Source organism: Lepidochelys kempii, chromosome 8, assembly GCF_965140265.1.
Source record: "Lepidochelys kempii isolate rLepKem1 chromosome 8, rLepKem1.hap2, whole genome shotgun sequence".
Lineage (NCBI taxonomy): Eukaryota > Metazoa > Chordata > Testudines > Cheloniidae > Lepidochelys > Lepidochelys kempii.
The window spans coordinates 79,653,173-79,671,983 of NC_133263.1; the positions used below are offsets into that span (position 1 = coordinate 79,653,173).

The 18,811-nt window shown below is 41.1% G+C and overlaps 1 protein-coding gene across 1 annotated transcript; it reads left to right on the forward strand.

Annotated features, from left to right (window-relative positions):
* Positions 1 to 1,058: 1,058 nt before the first annotated feature.
* On the forward strand, positions 1,059 to 17,658 carry LOC140916630 (uricase-like). Its single transcript, XM_073358303.1, has 7 exons — positions 1,059 to 1,298; positions 2,538 to 2,654; positions 4,448 to 4,526; positions 14,391 to 14,577; positions 15,194 to 15,317; positions 15,723 to 15,806; positions 17,278 to 17,658. Exons 1-7 carry the CDS (start codon positions 1,059 to 1,061, stop codon positions 17,356 to 17,358), a joined length of 912 nt encoding a protein of 303 aa, XP_073214404.1. The 3' UTR covers positions 17,359 to 17,658.
* Positions 17,659 to 18,811: the final 1,153 nt, after the last annotated feature.

Here is an 18,811-nt window from a genome sequence, read left to right on the forward strand (position 1 = left end):
CCTGGTCTGAGAAATAAGTGTGTTCTAGGGAGTTAGTAGCTTTGAAATAATGCAAGACCCTACTGCTTCTGCTTCTATTTTGTTGCTATTACAAATTTGGGGAGAGGTTTAAAAGGATTTTGACACCTTTTGGCTGGTTGCATTAATTATTTCCAGGAGCAAGCCAGAAAATGAGAGAGTAGATCTGAGCTAATGGCATGGCTTGATTCTCCAGAGTGTGGGATGATTTCAGCTTCAGGGAGATAAATCCAGAGTCACTCCATCAAACTCTTTGCAGTCACTTAGATTTACAGCCTGGAGTGTTTGTTACTCAAACATCTGAGCAATGTGCTGAGAGAGACATAACATCTTGTCTCATTGTTTCCTTTTCCTCTCCTATTTGTTGTATTCATTGATTGTCTCTTGTCTTATACTTAGATTGTACACTCCATGGGGCAGGGACTGTCTGTTTTTATGTGTTTGCATAGTGTGTAGCACAGTGGGGTCCTGTTTCATGATTAGGGTCCCTGGGTACTACCACAATACAAATAATAAACAATAATAATCATCATCATCATAATGGGCCTGATTCATCAGTGTATAATTTCTGTTTTAAGCTGGTGTAACTCCATGGATTTCAGCCTAACATGTGACACTCCATTGATCTCAATGGCATAACAATGAATATAAACCAAAAGTAACACAGTGGTGAATCAAGTCTAATAGCCATAGTGGCACATTATATCTCTCCTTTGTCAAACGGAATGTTTGTTCCAGACAATGGACAGATTACATGGGGTATTTGTACAGTGTCCAGTGCAACAGGGCCTATAACAGTTGAGGCCTCTTCAATAAAAACATTAAATACCACGGCTACTATTAATAACAGTATCTCCTTAAAATGGTTTCTTTCTTCTTGCCAGAACCTCACACCTTCTCCTGGGTGTTACCTTACTTACTGTAGCATTCCAGGATAAACACAAAAATAAAATGATCGCCATTGATAAAGAAACAGGTATTTGATCCAGCGGAGCCTGGCTCTGGCTTCCTTTATAATTGTGATTTCCATTGAGTAAGAAATGCTTGTGTTTTCACTGCAGAATGAAGATGTGGAAATCCTGAATTCTGTGTATGGAAAGAACGTGATTAAACTCCTTCGCATTAGAAGAGATGACAAGAAACACTTCATTAAAGAAGTGAACGCTTGCGTACATATTAGACTGAATTCTGTCAATGAGTACTTGCATGGAGACAATTCTGCTGTTATCCCTACCGACACCATAAAGAACATCGTCTTAGCTTTGGCAAAATGCAAAGGGGTATTTTTAAATTATTTTATTTAGTATTGTACTGACTGGTATTTATGATGCTGTCCAAGATTTATTTGGAAGTGGTCATTGTACTTATTTTCTATTGTCAACATATTTCAAAAGATCCTCTCTCCTCTTTCATTGCCTGTTCTATCCCCTTCCAAAGCTCACCCAGGTCGAGAAGCTCTTTTCCAGGCCAAAGTTGAAGAGAGTTTGGCTGAATGCAAAATTCCTACTCCCTTTCATATATTTTTCTTGCTTTCTGCTTTCCAGTTTGGCACTGAAGCTCCCTTCAAGATTTTGAACTGGATCTTTCCTTTTTCCAGTACTAATTTTTCATAGACACCCTTGACTTTCTCATGTGGTATGCGGTGCACAAGTGTGGATAATTTTTATTTTATACGTGGAAGACATTTTTAGTTTTGGTTGATACCCTCTCCCCCATCATGAATCTTTTTTGCATTTGGACCTCTTGGATCTGATACCCCTGAACTTTGGAAAAGTATGAATCCAGTTCTGAATCTTAAACTTGGAATTTGGGTCCCTCTTCAGTTTTCTGGTGCAGTCTTTTGTCTGACAAAGCCAGCACTGATCTCAAACATGTCTTCAGGTACCTTTTGTAGTAGGACAGCTGTTCACTCTTTAATAATAAATAAATAATAATAATACCTAGCTCTTATATAGTGCTTTCCATCAGCAGATCTCAAAAAGCTTTACAAAGAAAATAAGTATCATTACCCCCGGTTCAGTGGCTTCAGCTGTTCTTTTAATCTGCTAATTCCATATAGCCTAATTATACCACACTATGGACCAAATTCTCAGTCTTATTATGAAATCCCATCTTTACCTTTTAGTGTTCTTCAGTTTTTATTGTTCAATGAGACCACCTACCAGGAATGTTCTGGTATTACATTTTCTAAGGATCAGGTACCAGTGGTGGCTTCTCTCAATCCAATCATTCTACTCTGCCCTCTCCTTTCCTTTGTGTGGTGATACTATACCTAAGGAAAAAGGGATCTCTGATGAATGTGACTCTTTAGCTCCTATTGTAGTTTACAGTGCATGCTGACCAGGTGGTTAGAAAGACAGTCTTTATAAACTCAGAATTGAATGGCATCCATATCAGCCACAACATCTATTTTCACTCAAAATATTTACAATGATCCAGACAAACTGTGCAAGTTGTATTCTGTATGCCAATATACATTAGATAATTGGTGCTCTCTAATGTGTTATTTGTTTTCTTAGATCCAAACTATAGAACAATTTGCCCTGGATATCTGCAATCACTTCCTGTCATCATATTGTCACGTGGTGTACATCAAGGCCTATGTTCAAGAGGTACCATGGCGGCGTCTAGAAAAGGTATATAAAAATACTAGGACTGTCAAACGATTAAAAAAAATGAATCATGATTAATCGCACTATTAAACAATAATAAGAATACCATTTATTTAAATGTTTTTGGATGTTTTCTACATTTTAAAATATATTAACTTCAATTACAACACAGAATACAAAGTGTACAGTGCTCACTTTATATTTATTTTTATTACAAGTATTTGCACTGTAAAAAAAGAAAAGAAATAGTATTTTTCAATTCACCTAATACAAGTACTGAAGTGCAATCTCTTTATAATGAAAGTTGAAGTTACAAACATAGAATTATGTTAAAAAAACTGCATTAAAAATAAAACAATGTAAAATTTTAGAGCCTGCAAGTCCACTCAGTCCTACTTCTTGTTCAGCCAATCGCTCAGACAAACAAGTTTGTTTACATTTGGAGGAGATAATGCTGCCCGCTTCTTTTTTACAATGTCACCTGAAAGTGAGAGCAGGCGTTCTCATGGTACTGTTGTACCTGGTGTCACAAGATATTTATGTGTCAGATGCGCTAAAGATTCATGTGTCCCTTCATGCTTTACCACCATTCTAGGGGATATGCATCCATGCTGATGACAGGTTCTGCTCAATAACAATCCAAAGCAGTGTGGACCGACTCACGTTCATTTTCATTATCTGAGTCAGATGCCACCAGCAGAAGGTTGATTTTCTTTTTTGGTTGTTCGGGTTCTGTAGTTTCTGCATTGGAGTGTTGCTCTTTTAAGACTTCTGAAACCGTGCTCCACACCTCATCCCTCTCAGATTTTGGAAGGCACTTCAGATTCTTAAACCTTCGGTGGAGTGCTGTAGCTATCTTTAGAAATCTCACATTGGTACCATCTTTGCATTTTTGTCAAATCTGCAGTGAAAGTGTTTTTAAAATGAACAATATATGCTGGGTCAGAATCCAAAACTGCTGTAACATGAAATATATGGCAGAATGCAGGTAAAACAGAGCAGGGGACATACAATTCTCCCCCAAGGAGTTCAGTCACAAATTTAATTAACACATTATTTTTTTTAATGAGCGTCATCAGCATGGAAGCATGTCTTCTGGAATGGTGGCCAAAGCATGAAGGGGCATAAGAATGTTTAGCATATCTGGCATGTAAATACCTTGCAATGCCGGCTACAAAAGTGCCATGCAAATGCCTGTTCTCACTTTCAGGTGTCATTGTAAACAAGAAGCGAGCAGCATTATCTCCTGCAAATGTAAACAAACTTGTTTGTCTGAGCGATTGGCTGAACAAGAAGTAGGACTGAATGGATTTGCAGGCTCTGAAGTTTTACATTGTTTTGTTTTTGTGTGCAGTTATGTAGCCAAAAAAGAGAAAGAAAAAAAATCTACTTTTTACGTTGCACTTTCATGACAAAGAGATTGCACTACACTGCTTGTATGAGGTGAATTGAAAAATACTATTTCTTTTGTTTATCATTTTTACAGTGCAGATATTTGTAATAAAAATAATATACACTTTGATTTCAATTGCAACACAGAATACAATATATATAAAAATGTAGAAGAACATTCAAAATATTTAATACATTTCAATTGGTATTCTATTGTTTAAAAGTGCAATTAAAACTGTGATTGAGATTAATTTTTTTAATCATGATTAATTTTTTTGAGTTAATCGCCTGATTTAACTGTGACTAATCGACATCCCTAAACATTACTAGTGTGTTCTTCTGGATGTTTCTTTCTCAGTTCATTTTTTAAAAGTTATATTACAATGCATTACAGTTTTACTTACAACTGTGTTTTAAACCTGTAGAATGGAATTCCCCATGTCCATTCCTTTATCTGTGTTCCTGAAGGAATTCGCTTTTGTGAAGCTGAACAGTGTCAGAATGGTGAGAAAATAATTGCTAATTTTCCTTCAGCATCATTACTCCTTCCTTAATGTCTCTATTGATTAAAGACAAACATAGGTTTAGAGATAGCTGCAGGAGTTAAAGGCTTGGAACATTATCAAAGATTCTCCACAGTGCTAAAACAAAGAAAGGGGCACCCTCAAAGTTTTTAAAATGGGTTTGATCCTTTGTCCTTGCTCATTGAATCATGGGTGAGCAGAATCCAGCCTTATATTTATAGAGTTCTCCTAAACACGTAATAATTACAATTGTTCACAAAGCATTACTATTACATAAACTCACAGGACTGAACTGGCTTCTGAAAATGCCCTGCTTCAACTAATACATCGCAGTATAGCCTATAGTTTGAATATTAAAGTTACTCTAGCAGTCAGTACACTCCCAAAGACATAGTATTTTAGTCCAACTGCCTAATTTACGGTAACACTGCAAAACCCCTAGAATATGCTTTGGCTTTGCTTCTAAAAAGATTGAATTTCTGCATTACAAATTAGGCCAAGCTGTTAGAGGACCTCAGCCTAACCTCTAAAATTGCACCCACATCTCGGTGCAAGCAATATTTCATGTGTAAACACTAAAGTGTGTGTGTGTGTGTGCAAATTCTGAATTCCTTGCATAACCAAAACTCCCACTGAGTTCAGTGAGAGTTTTGGAGTGTTCAAGTACTGTAGGATTTAAAGCTGCACCTACATATGTAAACTAGCATGTCAGATGTCTAGTTACCAATTTGAATCTACAAATTCCACCTCATTGCTCTGACTGTCAACAAGAATGCCAGTTAGATCCAAATTTTGTTTTATGTAACATGAGGATATAATGCCAGGAACTGGACTGAGATCACTACAGTGTTAAGCACAATGGGACCAGAGTTTCTAGGCACTGCTGAGATAGAAATAGTAACAATAGGCTCCTTAGTACTGAACAATCATCAGATAGTAACAACTTTTAATTGCTACTGACTGAGGCTGTATTCAAATTCATAATCGAGAGATGAAAGGTTCTGTAGCTCATTACCAGTCTTATGACCCTGAAGTCCCCTTCCTGGTTCACAGGGTTGTTAGAATTGAAAGGCACTTGTATGGGTTATATAGCATGTCTCCTGGTATCTTGGCACAACTCATTTCCTTTGTGAACAGCAAAAAGCTCTGAAAGGCTCATTCTGAGTGTTTTTTCTAATATTTCTACCAGTAGAACAGCCAGCATCAGACACAAATTTCCAGTGAATTTTGGCCTCAGTTTTCTATAGGTAGAGATGTTTTATGATCCTAAGACATTTAACCAATGCCACATTTTTGGCAGCATGAGCAACTCGGACTTGGGTTTCCACATCCTTTCTTAACTTTTGCAAGGAAATTAAAAGAGAAACCTGAATGAAATTAAAGAGTTTGTATCATTTTCTGGAAAAGCTCCTGCTTTTAATACACTGATAGTATCTCATATTTTTCAGTGTCTAAAGACTCATCACCAAACCTTGTACACCACATGCATAAAAGCTGTGAATGTTTGCCTGAGGGAGCAGTCTGTCCCTTAAGGATCGTGGTGCCTACAGGGTCAGTCCATCCCTGTTACGTGGCATTGCCTTTTAAGATTTTGAACGGTCCAAAGTATATATAAGGACCTAGGAGACATTGATAGAGCAGAAGCAGTGCCAGGAATAAATGGTGCTTGGGAGGAAATGCCATCATGCTGCTTTTAGGGGCGCAAGAGCCTTGCAGAGTGGGTGGGGCAAATCATTTCACACAACCAATTGGGGATGAACTGGGAGAAAGGAACCAGCATAAATTCTGCCTCCTCCCTCATAGGAGGGCAGATAGCAGATGGAGAAGGCTGACCTGCTGAACACACTGAGCCTGAGGACTGATTGGGGGAAAAAGAGGCCAGCTGATGGAGAACCTGGTTAGGGCTCTACAGCTGGCTAAAGTACAACCAAGCCCCAAGGAGGAGAGTGGGAACTCATGTTTAAGGAGAGACGGAGGGACTGGCTACCTAATGTGAGCCAGGGCCTGAATGAGCTCTTCCCCGTCATCTATTAATAAACTGGGGAAAGTACTTCAGAAGCAGATGGCACTTGCATAGACACACCTATTGTGTCTAGGTGATCAGCAGACATACTGGCTTTGCCAAAGTGATCAGTTTTGGCTGTTCTGGGTTAAAATTCAGTGTAGTCTTGAGTGAAGGGGTAATGAAATGTTATCCTTATTGTACGACTAAAGGGCAGCAGAACTGAACTCAACATGCCTCAGTTGCGGGGGACTTACTTGCACTCCACTCACAAGCAGGAGGTAGTGATGCCAAATCCAAGTGAAAGTGAGCGGGTGATGGGATAACTGGTGGTGGTGCAGACTTTGTTTAAAGAGTCCTAGATACCATTTGATTCTTTCCCTCTGGTGTTTAAAGACAGAGCTGATCAGACTCAAATTAGAGTCTGTGTTTCTGTTCAATGATCACTAGAATTGAAATCACTGATCAGTTTTGGGGGCCGAGCCTTAGACCCGGTGTGGGGATAGTGTTGTAATTAAAGATAACACAGAGGATGCAGCAGAAGTGAGGTTCCCCACCACACACTGATACCACTAAGAACTGGGCTAAGCAGTGTAACCTCAGAACACTACATCGCAGCTAGTGGAAAAGGTGCGAGCAGCAAGCAGAAGCAGGGTCTGCGGTGTGCAGCAGTAAATGTGGTGGCCATCAGGAGCAGCAATGGTGAGCAGTGGCAGCAGCAGAGGCATTGCTTGACACCCACACCCTTTCTGGGGTGGGAGGTGAATCCTGGTGAATGCACCCCTGAATTTGGGGATGTTACTGATTTTGGATGACCAGCCATGAGCAGGGTGCAGCAGAGGGAAAGGGGAGTAGTGTGTTAAAGGGACAGTTGTCAGAATTTCACAAAGCAAGGTCTGAAACTGAGGCAAAGGACACTGCCCACAATACTGTGGGTTGGGTATTTACATACGGCGTGCATACTTCTGAATCTTTGTTGTTGTTTTTCCCCAAATTAATACTACGTTCCCTGTTCCTTTTAATAAAAGTTTCCTTTCCAGACGTAGTACTTGCGAGTGGGGAAGTATTATCTCTCAGCAGAACCCAGGTATGGCGTTTAGTTTTCCCAGATTTCTGGGTGAGTGCTCGAGACAGTTCTGTTTTGTAATGTTAACAGGAACTCTAGATATTGAACCTGGCCCTTGTTGCTGTTGCCTGGCAGAAGGGTTACATTTACAAGCCAGCTCCAAGCAGGAGAGCTGAGGATTCCTGTTTTGAGAAAGTAACCATCTGAAGCACAACCCCAGGTCCTCAAAGGGGATGGGGGGGGGGAGGGACTCTTGAACAAGGACAAGACCTGACCAGGACTCTTACATGAATCCAGAGTGGGGTGACTTATGGTGACTAGTGAAGTAAGTTACAGTCTGTAGAAAGACTTAATAAATTAGATCCCAGGATGGGGGTACATGTTTTGAACCAACCCAAGTTTGTATAATTGATTGAAAGAACCTGAAGGGGTGCTGAGTGCATTGCACCTGCAGGGCCACAAAAGGTCATGCTGAAGGGAACACCCGATGAGAGTTTGCAAACAAAAAGCATGTACCAGAACTCACTAAAATTACTTCCCTTCAATTTTCAGTCTCGCTATCATGCAGCCCTTTAATAATTTTCTCTGGATTTTCCACATATGAGAAGAATAACATCAGAGATGGTTTTCAACCATTTCCTTTTTACTTTCTTGCAAGATAATTATCTCTATCTTTAATGTTCCTCCTACACACCTATTAACTAGACTTTGAAATTTACCTCTCAGGCAACCCTTACATTTCACCCTTTCACTCTGCTAGTAAAAAGAGCTCTGTGAGAATTAATATGATCATCATAAGCATATTTCATTATCAACTTATCGAATGTTAACAAGCACAAAGCTACTGTGAGTCAATAAAGGTCTTGGTTAATTTAATTGATTCAATATCTGGCAACTGAAAAGATAACATAAAAATTATATATACTGATAGCATAAAATAAGGTATTTTATCTTTTGATAAACATTGCATAGGTGCTCGGTCACCCATTGTAATGAGCTTAAGACAGTGGTCCCTAAACTTTTGAGGGTTGCACTCCCTTACCCTATTAGTGCCCCCTACTCTAACCCCTCCGGAGCCAGGCCGGGGGGGACCACGGACAGGAGCACGGGGTCTGAGGCTGGGGCCGCAGCAGGGGGTGGGTCTGGGGCCGGGCCATGGCCAGGGGTGGAGGCAGGAGCGGAGCCGCAGCTAGGTTGTGGTGGGGTCTGGCATCCAGGCCCGTGGGCATCCTGGTCTTGGCCCCAGACCTGGAACAGAGCTGCGGCCAGCGGCTGAGGCTGGTGCAGGGCCGGGAGCAGAGCTGCACTAAGGCTGGGGACAGGGTCAGGTGCAGGGCTGGGAGAGGGGGATGCAGTTGGGGGCAGGACCAGAGGAGAGGTGGAAGTGGGGAGGGACTGGGTGGCGCTCCCTCCCCACCCCTTGTGGGAACTGGTCTGGGCCCCGCTGGGTCCCCCCCAACATTCCACCATGCCCCTTTGGGGGGCACACCCCACAGTTTGGGGTCCTCTGGCTTAAGACAATAGATATATAAAATATCTATATACCAGGTTACAGGGGAGCTCCTTAAACTGAGGCAGTGATACTTGACAGTAAGATACATACATTAGGAGTTTCATTGCTCATGCCTCCAGTGTATGACGACTTACACAGCACTGACTAAACTCCTCAAGTCCTGTCCCAGCATGCATAAGGCTCTGTATGAAACCTGGGAAGTATTACTGAGGGCAGTCTTTTCTTTAATTGCTTCAATGTCCTGGTAAGAAATAGAGGGGAATCCCCTGGAAATTAGAGATACAACTCCTTAGACAAGTTTAAAACAACAACAAAAATAATGCAAAGAATAAAAATGAGAGGAAATCTGTATCTGCAAAATAAAATGTGACTATTATTTCAGATGGGGCAATCCATTTTAAGTATCTCCTGTATCAAGTGGCCAATTTTTTAAAATTAAGAAATCCTATTACAGGCTATTCTTTAAATATTGTCTTATAATGGCAAGAGCTCATACAAGTAAGGAAGAGTGAATCGGACCCTATTCTGGCTTGCACATTATCATCAGAATAACTAAGACCCAGCTGCAGAATCTACGTTATTAAAAAATTCACAGTCAGAAAGAACACAGCTTGCCTTTCAGATTCCACACAAAGCTGGCAGCTAGGAAATGCTCTTTTTCAACTGACCAAACGTAGTGTCAAAATCACTGACAGAGAATAAGTATGAAAATTCAGTATCAGAAGATTCTTTTTCCTAATTAAAATGTCAAATTTTAGTAAAAAATTTTTTTTGTTTGTTTTCAGCAAAAAGTTTTCAACAAAAACAAAATTTTGTATGGAAAGCAGATACTTTTCATGAAAAATTTTGTTTTGACAAAACCTCAATTTTCTGTCAAAAAACAGTGTTGATGGAAAACTTTCAACCATCCCTACTCATGATGCCATTTTTATATAATCACTTTTCAGAGCATAAGCACCTTGAAAGACTATATCTCCTGGACAATCTCCTGAGCCAGCAGAAAGAAGTTTATCCTTATCTGATGTAGATAAATAGACTCCCTTTTGGACCTGTACAGTCTCAGTTTTGGAGAAATCTTGGTGTAGTCATAAGGCTGGTTTCACATGCCATACAGACGTGATATTGCTATGTATGTGGGGCATGTGTTTTTCCAATGCTTAAAAAAATGAAATACTTCTCAACCATCACTAGTGATAACTCTCAAGTATCCTAATAGAAAGATTTGTGACACATCAACTATTCACACACATGAAACAGGTTTGATTGTTACCTGGGACCAAACCAAAAAACTAGCTTCTCTTGCTCAGAAAAATTCTTCATTGCATAGAGAAACAAAAGTTAAATTTTCAGTTATCAGTGTAACCCAAAGGAGTAGACACATGACATTTCCCAGTGTGATAATCCAAAAGAGCATCTCAAATAAAAAGTCAAGAGTTCTTCTGGTTGTTATTCAGAAGAAAGCTGTGATCCTCACAATGCTACAGGGAACTGCAGTAGTAAGTTTTAGATGTAGCGGTCAAAACTGAAAGTACCTACTGTCAACTTGAAGCTGCGGGTACAAAAAACAGTGTCTGCAAGTTATCAAAACTGCAAGAGTTCACAGTGGCTGCTTGCCCACAAATCTACCACATGCAGAACTCACACGGAGATAGATGTGAAAGGGTTCCAGTCTATATATAGTAGATTTCCTACAATACTCCCTGTTATTACATAGGAAAAAACTGACCTCATCGTTCTCTTAGGCCACATCACTTATGGCTCAATTCAGTTCCCTCTGAAGTCAATGGGAGTCCTTCCATTGCCTTCAATAAGCGCTGAAACAAGTCCTAGCTCTGTCTAAGGCTTTGTTTACACTACAAAGTTAGGCCAACATAAGCCCCCTTGCATCAACCTATTTGTGCATGTGTCTACACTAAAATTTGTCTCCCATTGACATAAGCACTCCATTACAGCAATGCAGTAAAACCATCTCCCTGAGCAGCATGAACCATGGTCATGCAGTGTGAGTGTAGACACTATGTGACCTGGGTCAACCCTAACAATTCTCCAACAGCTGTCCCACAACGCCTTATTCCCTGAGACACAGACCACTTTGGTCACAATTGTGAACTCCACTGCCTATGGATCACAGAGACTGGAAGCCTCCCCCACTTCATGTATTTTTGAAATGCCTTTTCCTTATTACCCAGCTGACCATGTTGGGTCTACACATTAGACAGGGTCCTGCCTGGAGTAGACAGGAGATCCTGGATCTCCTGGGTGTGGGGAGAAGAGGCTGTGCAAGCACAGCCATGGACCAGCCACAGAAACATGGACATCTGCCAGTACATTGTACAGGGGATGCAGGCAAAGAGGTATGACGGGGACCAGGAGCAACACTGCATGAAAGCAAAGTAACAGCACCTGGTATACCACAAGGTCAGGGAGTGCAACAATTGATCTGGTGCTGAGCTGCTACTTTTACGATGAGATGTATGTCATACTTGGCCAAGACCCTACCAGCGTGCTGCAGACCACCATGGATACCTTGGAGGAGCCTGAGACAGAGATCCCAGCCTTGAACTGTGAGCAGGTGGAGCAGAAGTGGGGAGATGCAGCAGGGGTGCTTCAGCCATGCCCCAAGCCAGGACCTGTTTGAGATTCTGGCACAGTCTAGACAGTCCCATCAGCTAAGTACGGATGAACTGAAGAAGGGGAAGGGATCTTGGGTAAGCATGTTCATGCATTTTCTTTACAATGTTTAAGTTTAAAGATGGTACCAAGCCCATCCATCCCCAAGCTAATAAGGCACAGGTATCATCTTTTCATCATTTTACTTGTAGAAGAAGAAGCAAAAGGTATAACAAAGGTAGGAGTTGGTACATGCTTTCATTGGCAGGGGGCAGGCAAAGCAGTTTTTTTAATGTACCCTTTTCCGACACCACTCCATGACAAGTTTGGCTGGCACCATTGCAGTATACCGGCTAGCAGCATATCGGCTCAGGTGACTTTGGGACACCAGTAGCAGCTGTGGTCTCTGTGCCTTTGTTACCCCCAGGAGCGAGATATCAGCTAAAATCACGACCACTTGAGAAAAATAGTGCCAATATTCAGTGCTGTTGCCCTATGCTCATACCCACGGAATAGGGACAGAAATTCTATTGTTTCATGCAACCAAAATTCCTTCCCACCCACCCCTCCTCACCTCTGGCAGGCCATCACTGGGGCTGGAGAACAGTGCTGTGCAGAGGCCCTCCAAAGCTGAAAAGTTTTTATCGGAATAAGGGAGGGAGTTTTGAAACTTATCTTTCCCTTTCCACTGTGACTGTAAAAGTGGCAAAGAGTCCTGTGGCACCTTATAGACTAAACAGACATATTGGAGCATAAGCTTTCGTGGGTGAATACCCACTTCATCGGATACATGTAGTGTATGCATCCGATGAAGTGAGCTGTAGCTCACGAAAGCTTATAAAGCAAATAAATTGGTTAGTCTCTAAGGTGCCACAAGTACTCCTTTTCTTTTTGCGAATACAGACTAACACGGCTGCTACTCTGAAACATGTAGTGGACTGTAAATCCATGATACATGTGTCTGTTTTTATCAGCATTTGCTGCTGTTGCTACCTTGAGGAGCACGCCTTTCTCACCCACAGAATGCCAGATCCTGAGGAGGAGGAGGAGAAAGAAGACAACTAGGAAGGACATGTTCAGTAAATTCCTGAAAGCTGGTGTTGCATCAGACCATGAACAAAGGGTCTGGAGGGCCAACATGGCAGACGGCATGAAGCAAGAGAGAGTGAGCAGGAGAAAGGCCCAGGAAAAGTAGTGGGAGATGCACCAAGACATAATGGGTCTTCTGACGCAGCAAACACAAATGCTTTTGCAGACCCTGATTGATGTACAGGTCCAAAAATCCTGGACTCCCAACCCTTTGTAGTCCTGAGAGAACTCCATTCTAGCAGCTGCATGCACCATCCTACATTCCATAGCATAACAGTCACATCTGTATTCCTACCACTCCACGTGGGGCATCAGCAAGGAAAATCACAGCTTCACGTACACTGACCTCTGAGAGCCACAGCTGGCATATCTGTAGGCACAACGGATTGTATTTGTACACTGAAATGGACAGAAATGTTAGCTGCCTTTCCAATTTCAAAGTCCCATTCTGTTTAATATGTTTAAAATATATGTTTAAAATTTGTATTGCATAGCCTGCCGTTTTTTGCTCATGGTTTTTCTGCACTGTTTTTGCCTCTCAATTTTCTATTTTTGGAGAATAAAATTATCGTTAATAGTACACAACAAACATTGCGGAATGCATCACAGTACTCAAAGCACACAGTACTTGTAATGTACAGCAAGCACCATATAACTGAGAGGCTGAGGGAAACAGTCAGAGCTGTACCTAGACAGCAAATACCAATCATGTACTACCAGCAACCAAAGCTCAAGGCACAGAGAACAGTCCAGCACAGAACACACTTATGGCTGACTACTAAAGTGTGGTACTTCTGCACATCTGCAAATACAGGTGAATCATGTGTCTTATGTTTATGAGAATAGTGCAGAGCTCTGTGGGCTCCATGCTTCTGTCAGAGATCGTGGAAACCGAAAAGTGCCATGCGGGATTGTGGGGTTTTAAAAATAAGGAGCAAAAATTATGGGATATGGCTGGCATTATGGGGTGGAGACACGTGCATGCTGGGAACTTGGCCCCTAGCTCTCAGTGATCCGTAGACAAGTCATTTCTGTCCTGCAAAAATTTCCCAACAGGCATTGTGCCAGACAACTGTGCATGGCACACTGCCCTTTGCATTGACACAAGCAGTCCTGGTGAGTATGTGCAGTGCTGGTGCAAGCAGCCAAGTATACACACACGAGTGATATACTAAGTTTGACGGCTGTATACTGATGTACATTGTGTGAAATAAAGTCTGTGGCACAGACATGGCTAAGGGGCTGATCAAAAAGGTGAGGTGTGGAATGACTAACTCCCATTGATTTTAATGGGAATTGGATTGGGAGTGTGCCACTCCTTAGGGAAAGGACCTACAGCACCTTTCAAGATCACACTCTAACTTCTAATGTATAGAAGTTGGCTCTCAGCTCCGTATGTCTGTGTGCAGAAAATGATGTTTAACAATACCTACGTATCACACAAATGCATGAAATTACACCTTTGGGTGAATGCTGTATGACAGTACATCATCCCAGCACAGAGTTCCCATCTCCCTGCATGAATAGGAGCTGATCTTTTCCCTCTAATATTTTTGGATCACAGGTCGTCCACTTGTTATCTCTGGAATTAAAGAGCTGAAACTTAAGAAAACAACACAGTCTGGATTTCAAGGCTTCCACAGGGACAAATACACCACAATTCCTGAACGGACTGACAGGGTTTTAAGTGCAGAACTATTCTGCAAGTGGTCCTATGGCGAGTGTCAAGATATTGACTTTGACTGCATATGGTACGTACTGAATTGAATCATGTCTTCTGGCAAATTTATTATTTCTAGACTCCCTCAAAAACAAACAAATCAACACTCCACATGCAGTAGGGACTGCACAGACTGTGCCCTAAAAGCAACCCCAGCTTGCTTTTTGTTACCATTAAAACTGCCTTATTTAAATTCTCTAGGCCTGATTTTCCGTTGCTGAGCACCCACAGCTCCCATTGACTTCAGCTGAAGTTATGAGTGTTCAGTACTTCTGGAAATAAGGCTCTGAGTGCTAGATGGTCAGATGGTGTAAACTGGTGTAGCTCCGATTCAGAGTTCTGCTGATTTACACCAGTTGATGATCTGGACTGGGTAGTTCATATTGGAACACAGCGCACCTCGGCAAAATAAGCTAAATAGCTTAAATAAAATGCTAATTTGCAATATTACAGATTTAGGGGGATTGGAGCGGGAGGGGGAATTGGTAAGGAGAGGGCTTAGTACAAACCCTGTGTTATATTGTTGCTAGAAAGAGAGACAGAGGAAATGAAATTAAAATATTACAGATAAAAGTCAAGCATAATGACATTTAATAAAATGTTTCATCAGTAATTTTAGAACTTTACTTTCATACAATATTTTTAAGGGGCACTGTTCATGAGTGTGTCCTTGAGGCATTTTCTGGGCCACCTGACTGTGGCGAATACTCACCCTCTCACCAGAAGACTGTCAACAATATTCAGATGCTCACCCTGGCGAGAGTTCCACAGGTATCTTTTTCACCATTTAATAATATTTAGCTCATAATGAAAATACAGTCTTGGGGTCCACTGAGAAGTTCAGGCTGAGCCCATTTGTCTAGATAACCTAAGTAAAATATGAAAACTGCCTGAAGAGGCAGCTGTTTTGGAAAAGTGAGAATGCAGAGAAAACGCAGAGCACTTCCTGTGAAGATAATGGGAGTGAAGGGAACTCAGCACTTCACAGGAGCAGACTCAGAAATGAAAGGGAAGAATGCTACAGAATAACATTCAAGTGTTTCTAAAATGGGCCCATTTCATCCTCTTTGCTCTCCTTCCTTTTGTGACCTTTCAGTTGTTTAAATACTTTATCAGATTGTCATGCGGGAAAGTATGGTGACAAACTGTGACAGTTTCAGATTTTTATCGTTTCAGATACAGGAGATTGAAGTCACCTTGAACAACATCTATTATGATGTCACAGACCTGAAGAAATTTGGATTGACCAATGACAAGGAGGTGAGGGAACTTTTACAATATTAAATGCATGGAGTCATCTAAAAAACCCAGCCCACTAGAGATGTGTTTCCTTTGCACTGCTCTGGTTGTGCAAATTGGCCACAAAAGCTAGTTTAAGCGGGTTCCTATGGATTCCCTCTTGTGATGTAGGGCCAGCGTGGTGAGGGTGTGGTGAAGGAAAGGGGATGTGGTCAGACCCCCTGCTGTGCTCCAGAAATCCCCAGCCGCTAGAACAGCCTGTTGCTGTTTTGTTGCAGCAGGGTATAATTTAGACCTGGGCACAGCTCTGGGATGGGAGGGGGACAAGGGTGGAAGCTGTACAGCATTTGTCTCCCTCCCCATCAGCTGCTCAGAGTGGTGCCCAGATCCAGCTGAGGAGCTGGCCTGATGAAGTTACACTAGTATAAACCTGGTATAAGTGAGAGGAAAATCAGGGTATTTGATTTTACGATTGCCACTTTTGACAGATGAATTAGTCTTCCCCTATTCTCTGTTTTCTTTCCCTTGGATCTGGGTCCCCTTCCCTCACGACTCTTATCCTGGCCCCTTTTAAACAGCCAGTATAGGTCTGCTCCTGCTCCCATTTAAGTTCATAGCAAAAATCCCATTGACTTCAATAAGGGCAGGAATGTTCCCTGTGGGATTGACCTTTTGAGGTGTTGAGTGCCCTTAGGTTCTATGGAATATTGATTTTAGTTCAATGATACCACTGAGGTTGATGGGTACTCCAACTGGAGAAGAGCTACTCATGTATGATTGCTCTCTATAAATATATCAGAGGGATAAATACCAGAGAGGGAGAGGAATTATTTAAGTTCAGTACCAATGTGGACACAAGAACAAATGGATATAAACTGGTCATTGGGAAGTTTAGACTTGAAATTAGATGAAGGTTTCTAACCATCAGAGGAGTGAAGTTTTGGAATAGCCTTCCAAGGGAAGCAGTGGGGGCAAAAGATCTATCTGGCTTTAAGATTAAACTCGATAAGTTTATGGAGGAGATGGTATGATGGGATAATATGATTTTGGTAATTAATTGATCCTTAAATATTCATGGTAAATAGGCCTGATGGGATGTTAGATGGGGTGGGATCTGAGTTACTACAGAAAATTCTTTCCTGGGTATCTGGCTGGTGAATCTTGCCCATATGCTCAGGGTTTAGCTGATCGTCATATTTGAAGTCAGGAGGGAATTTTCCTCCAGGGCAGATTGGAAGAGGCCCTGGAGGTTTTTCGCCTTCCTCTGTAGCATGGGGCATGGGTCACTTGCTGGAGGATTCTCTGTTCCTTGAAGTCTTTAAACCACGATTTGAGGACTTCAATAGCTCAAACATAGGTGAGAGGTTTTTCACAGGAGTGGAGTGGGTGAGATTCTGTGGCCTGCGTTGTGCAGGAGGTTGGACTAGATGATCATAATGGTCCCTTCTGACCTTAGTATCTATGAATCTATGTATGTGTCATTTTTGTTCAGGTTCTGGTGCCAGTGGAGATTCCCTATGCTTCTTATACATGCACTCTCGGTAGGAAGAAGTGCTTAAGAGAGCAAGCCTAAAATGCAAGAGATGAGCAGCAAGTCAATTGGATGGATGTTTTGACCAGGGACCAACTGAAACTATGGGATCCATTCACACATACAGGACACACTTACCATGTGGTTTTCTTTTCAGAATGTATCTATTCCATTCATTGACCTGACTTTTCCCTCTTCAAATTACAGAGATTGGGATTTTGAAAGGAGCCTAAGGAATTCAGCTATCTAAACCCCAACGAATCTCAATAGGATTTTTGCACCTAATTCCCTTGGGTTCCTTTGGAAATCCCAGCCAGAAACATTAAAATCAGTTCATTAGAAGACAATTATTTTTAGACTTATTATGAAAGTTCCAGTTAATTAGTTAATGTCTGTAATGTGCTTTGCACATTTAAAATCCTAAATCGGTTCTATAAATTATTTATTAATGTTCATGCATTAATTCATTCTTCCTATTAACACTAAAATTAATTTACTGGCATGAGACCAAATTTTTAGGTGGTGTAAACTGGTATGACTTCAATGGACTATAATGATTTACGTAGCTGAGGATCTGGCCCAATATATTTAAATTAGAGAATTATTACTTATATTACCGATGTAAATTCAGTTAGATCCTGATTTCTTCATGAAGCAAATGAGGAAATAAAACCACATTCTACCTACTTATATATTATATCTTCTTTACAATATTAATAGTACAGATGTTGACTAATTTCCATTTAAGGGTTCTAGTTAGATGGCTGCTGCATTATTGTTCATCAAACAACCAGTTATGGGGATTATGCAGCTATAGAATTGCTTCTATGTTAATCATTGAAATGCTTAAGGTATTTCTTTGGGGTCATTTAGGTCTTGTTCTTTAATTTAACAATACTATCATGACTTTTGAGCAGGCAGCAGTCAACCCAAGAAGTGAGCTATGGCTTTTTGGGGAGAAAAATGGGTAGACAAATTCCACTTTATTTACAACTCATTTAAAATATTTAGTTACTCCAGGACATAGCTTTGAGCACAGATATTAAATAGCAAAATCAGCACATCTTACTTCTATGTGTTCACAACCTGCAGCTGACACATCCACAATATAAAACCTGCTCAAATCCCATCAGCTTGAAACTGCTGCCTTTAGTTTCCAAGGGCAGGATTTTAAAAGCTACTAAATGACATAGGAGCTTAAATCCAATGTGACTTGTGCCCAAATCACTTAGGCGCTTTTGAAAATCTCACCCCAAAATGCTTTGGGCATTAAAATCCTCACTCAATATATTTAGACTTATTTTGCCCTACTGGATCTGATCACGTGCTTTGGGTAGCACTAAAAATTAAGGAACACATCCTGAATGGGAATTTAGGAAACTGAGGTTGCTTGCAACATAGGAGCACCTCTTTCTCTCTTTTGCACAAAAGGATTCATCTGCTGGTCTTAAATGCTGCATAAAATTGGAAGGCAGCTATTGCTCATCAAAATGTG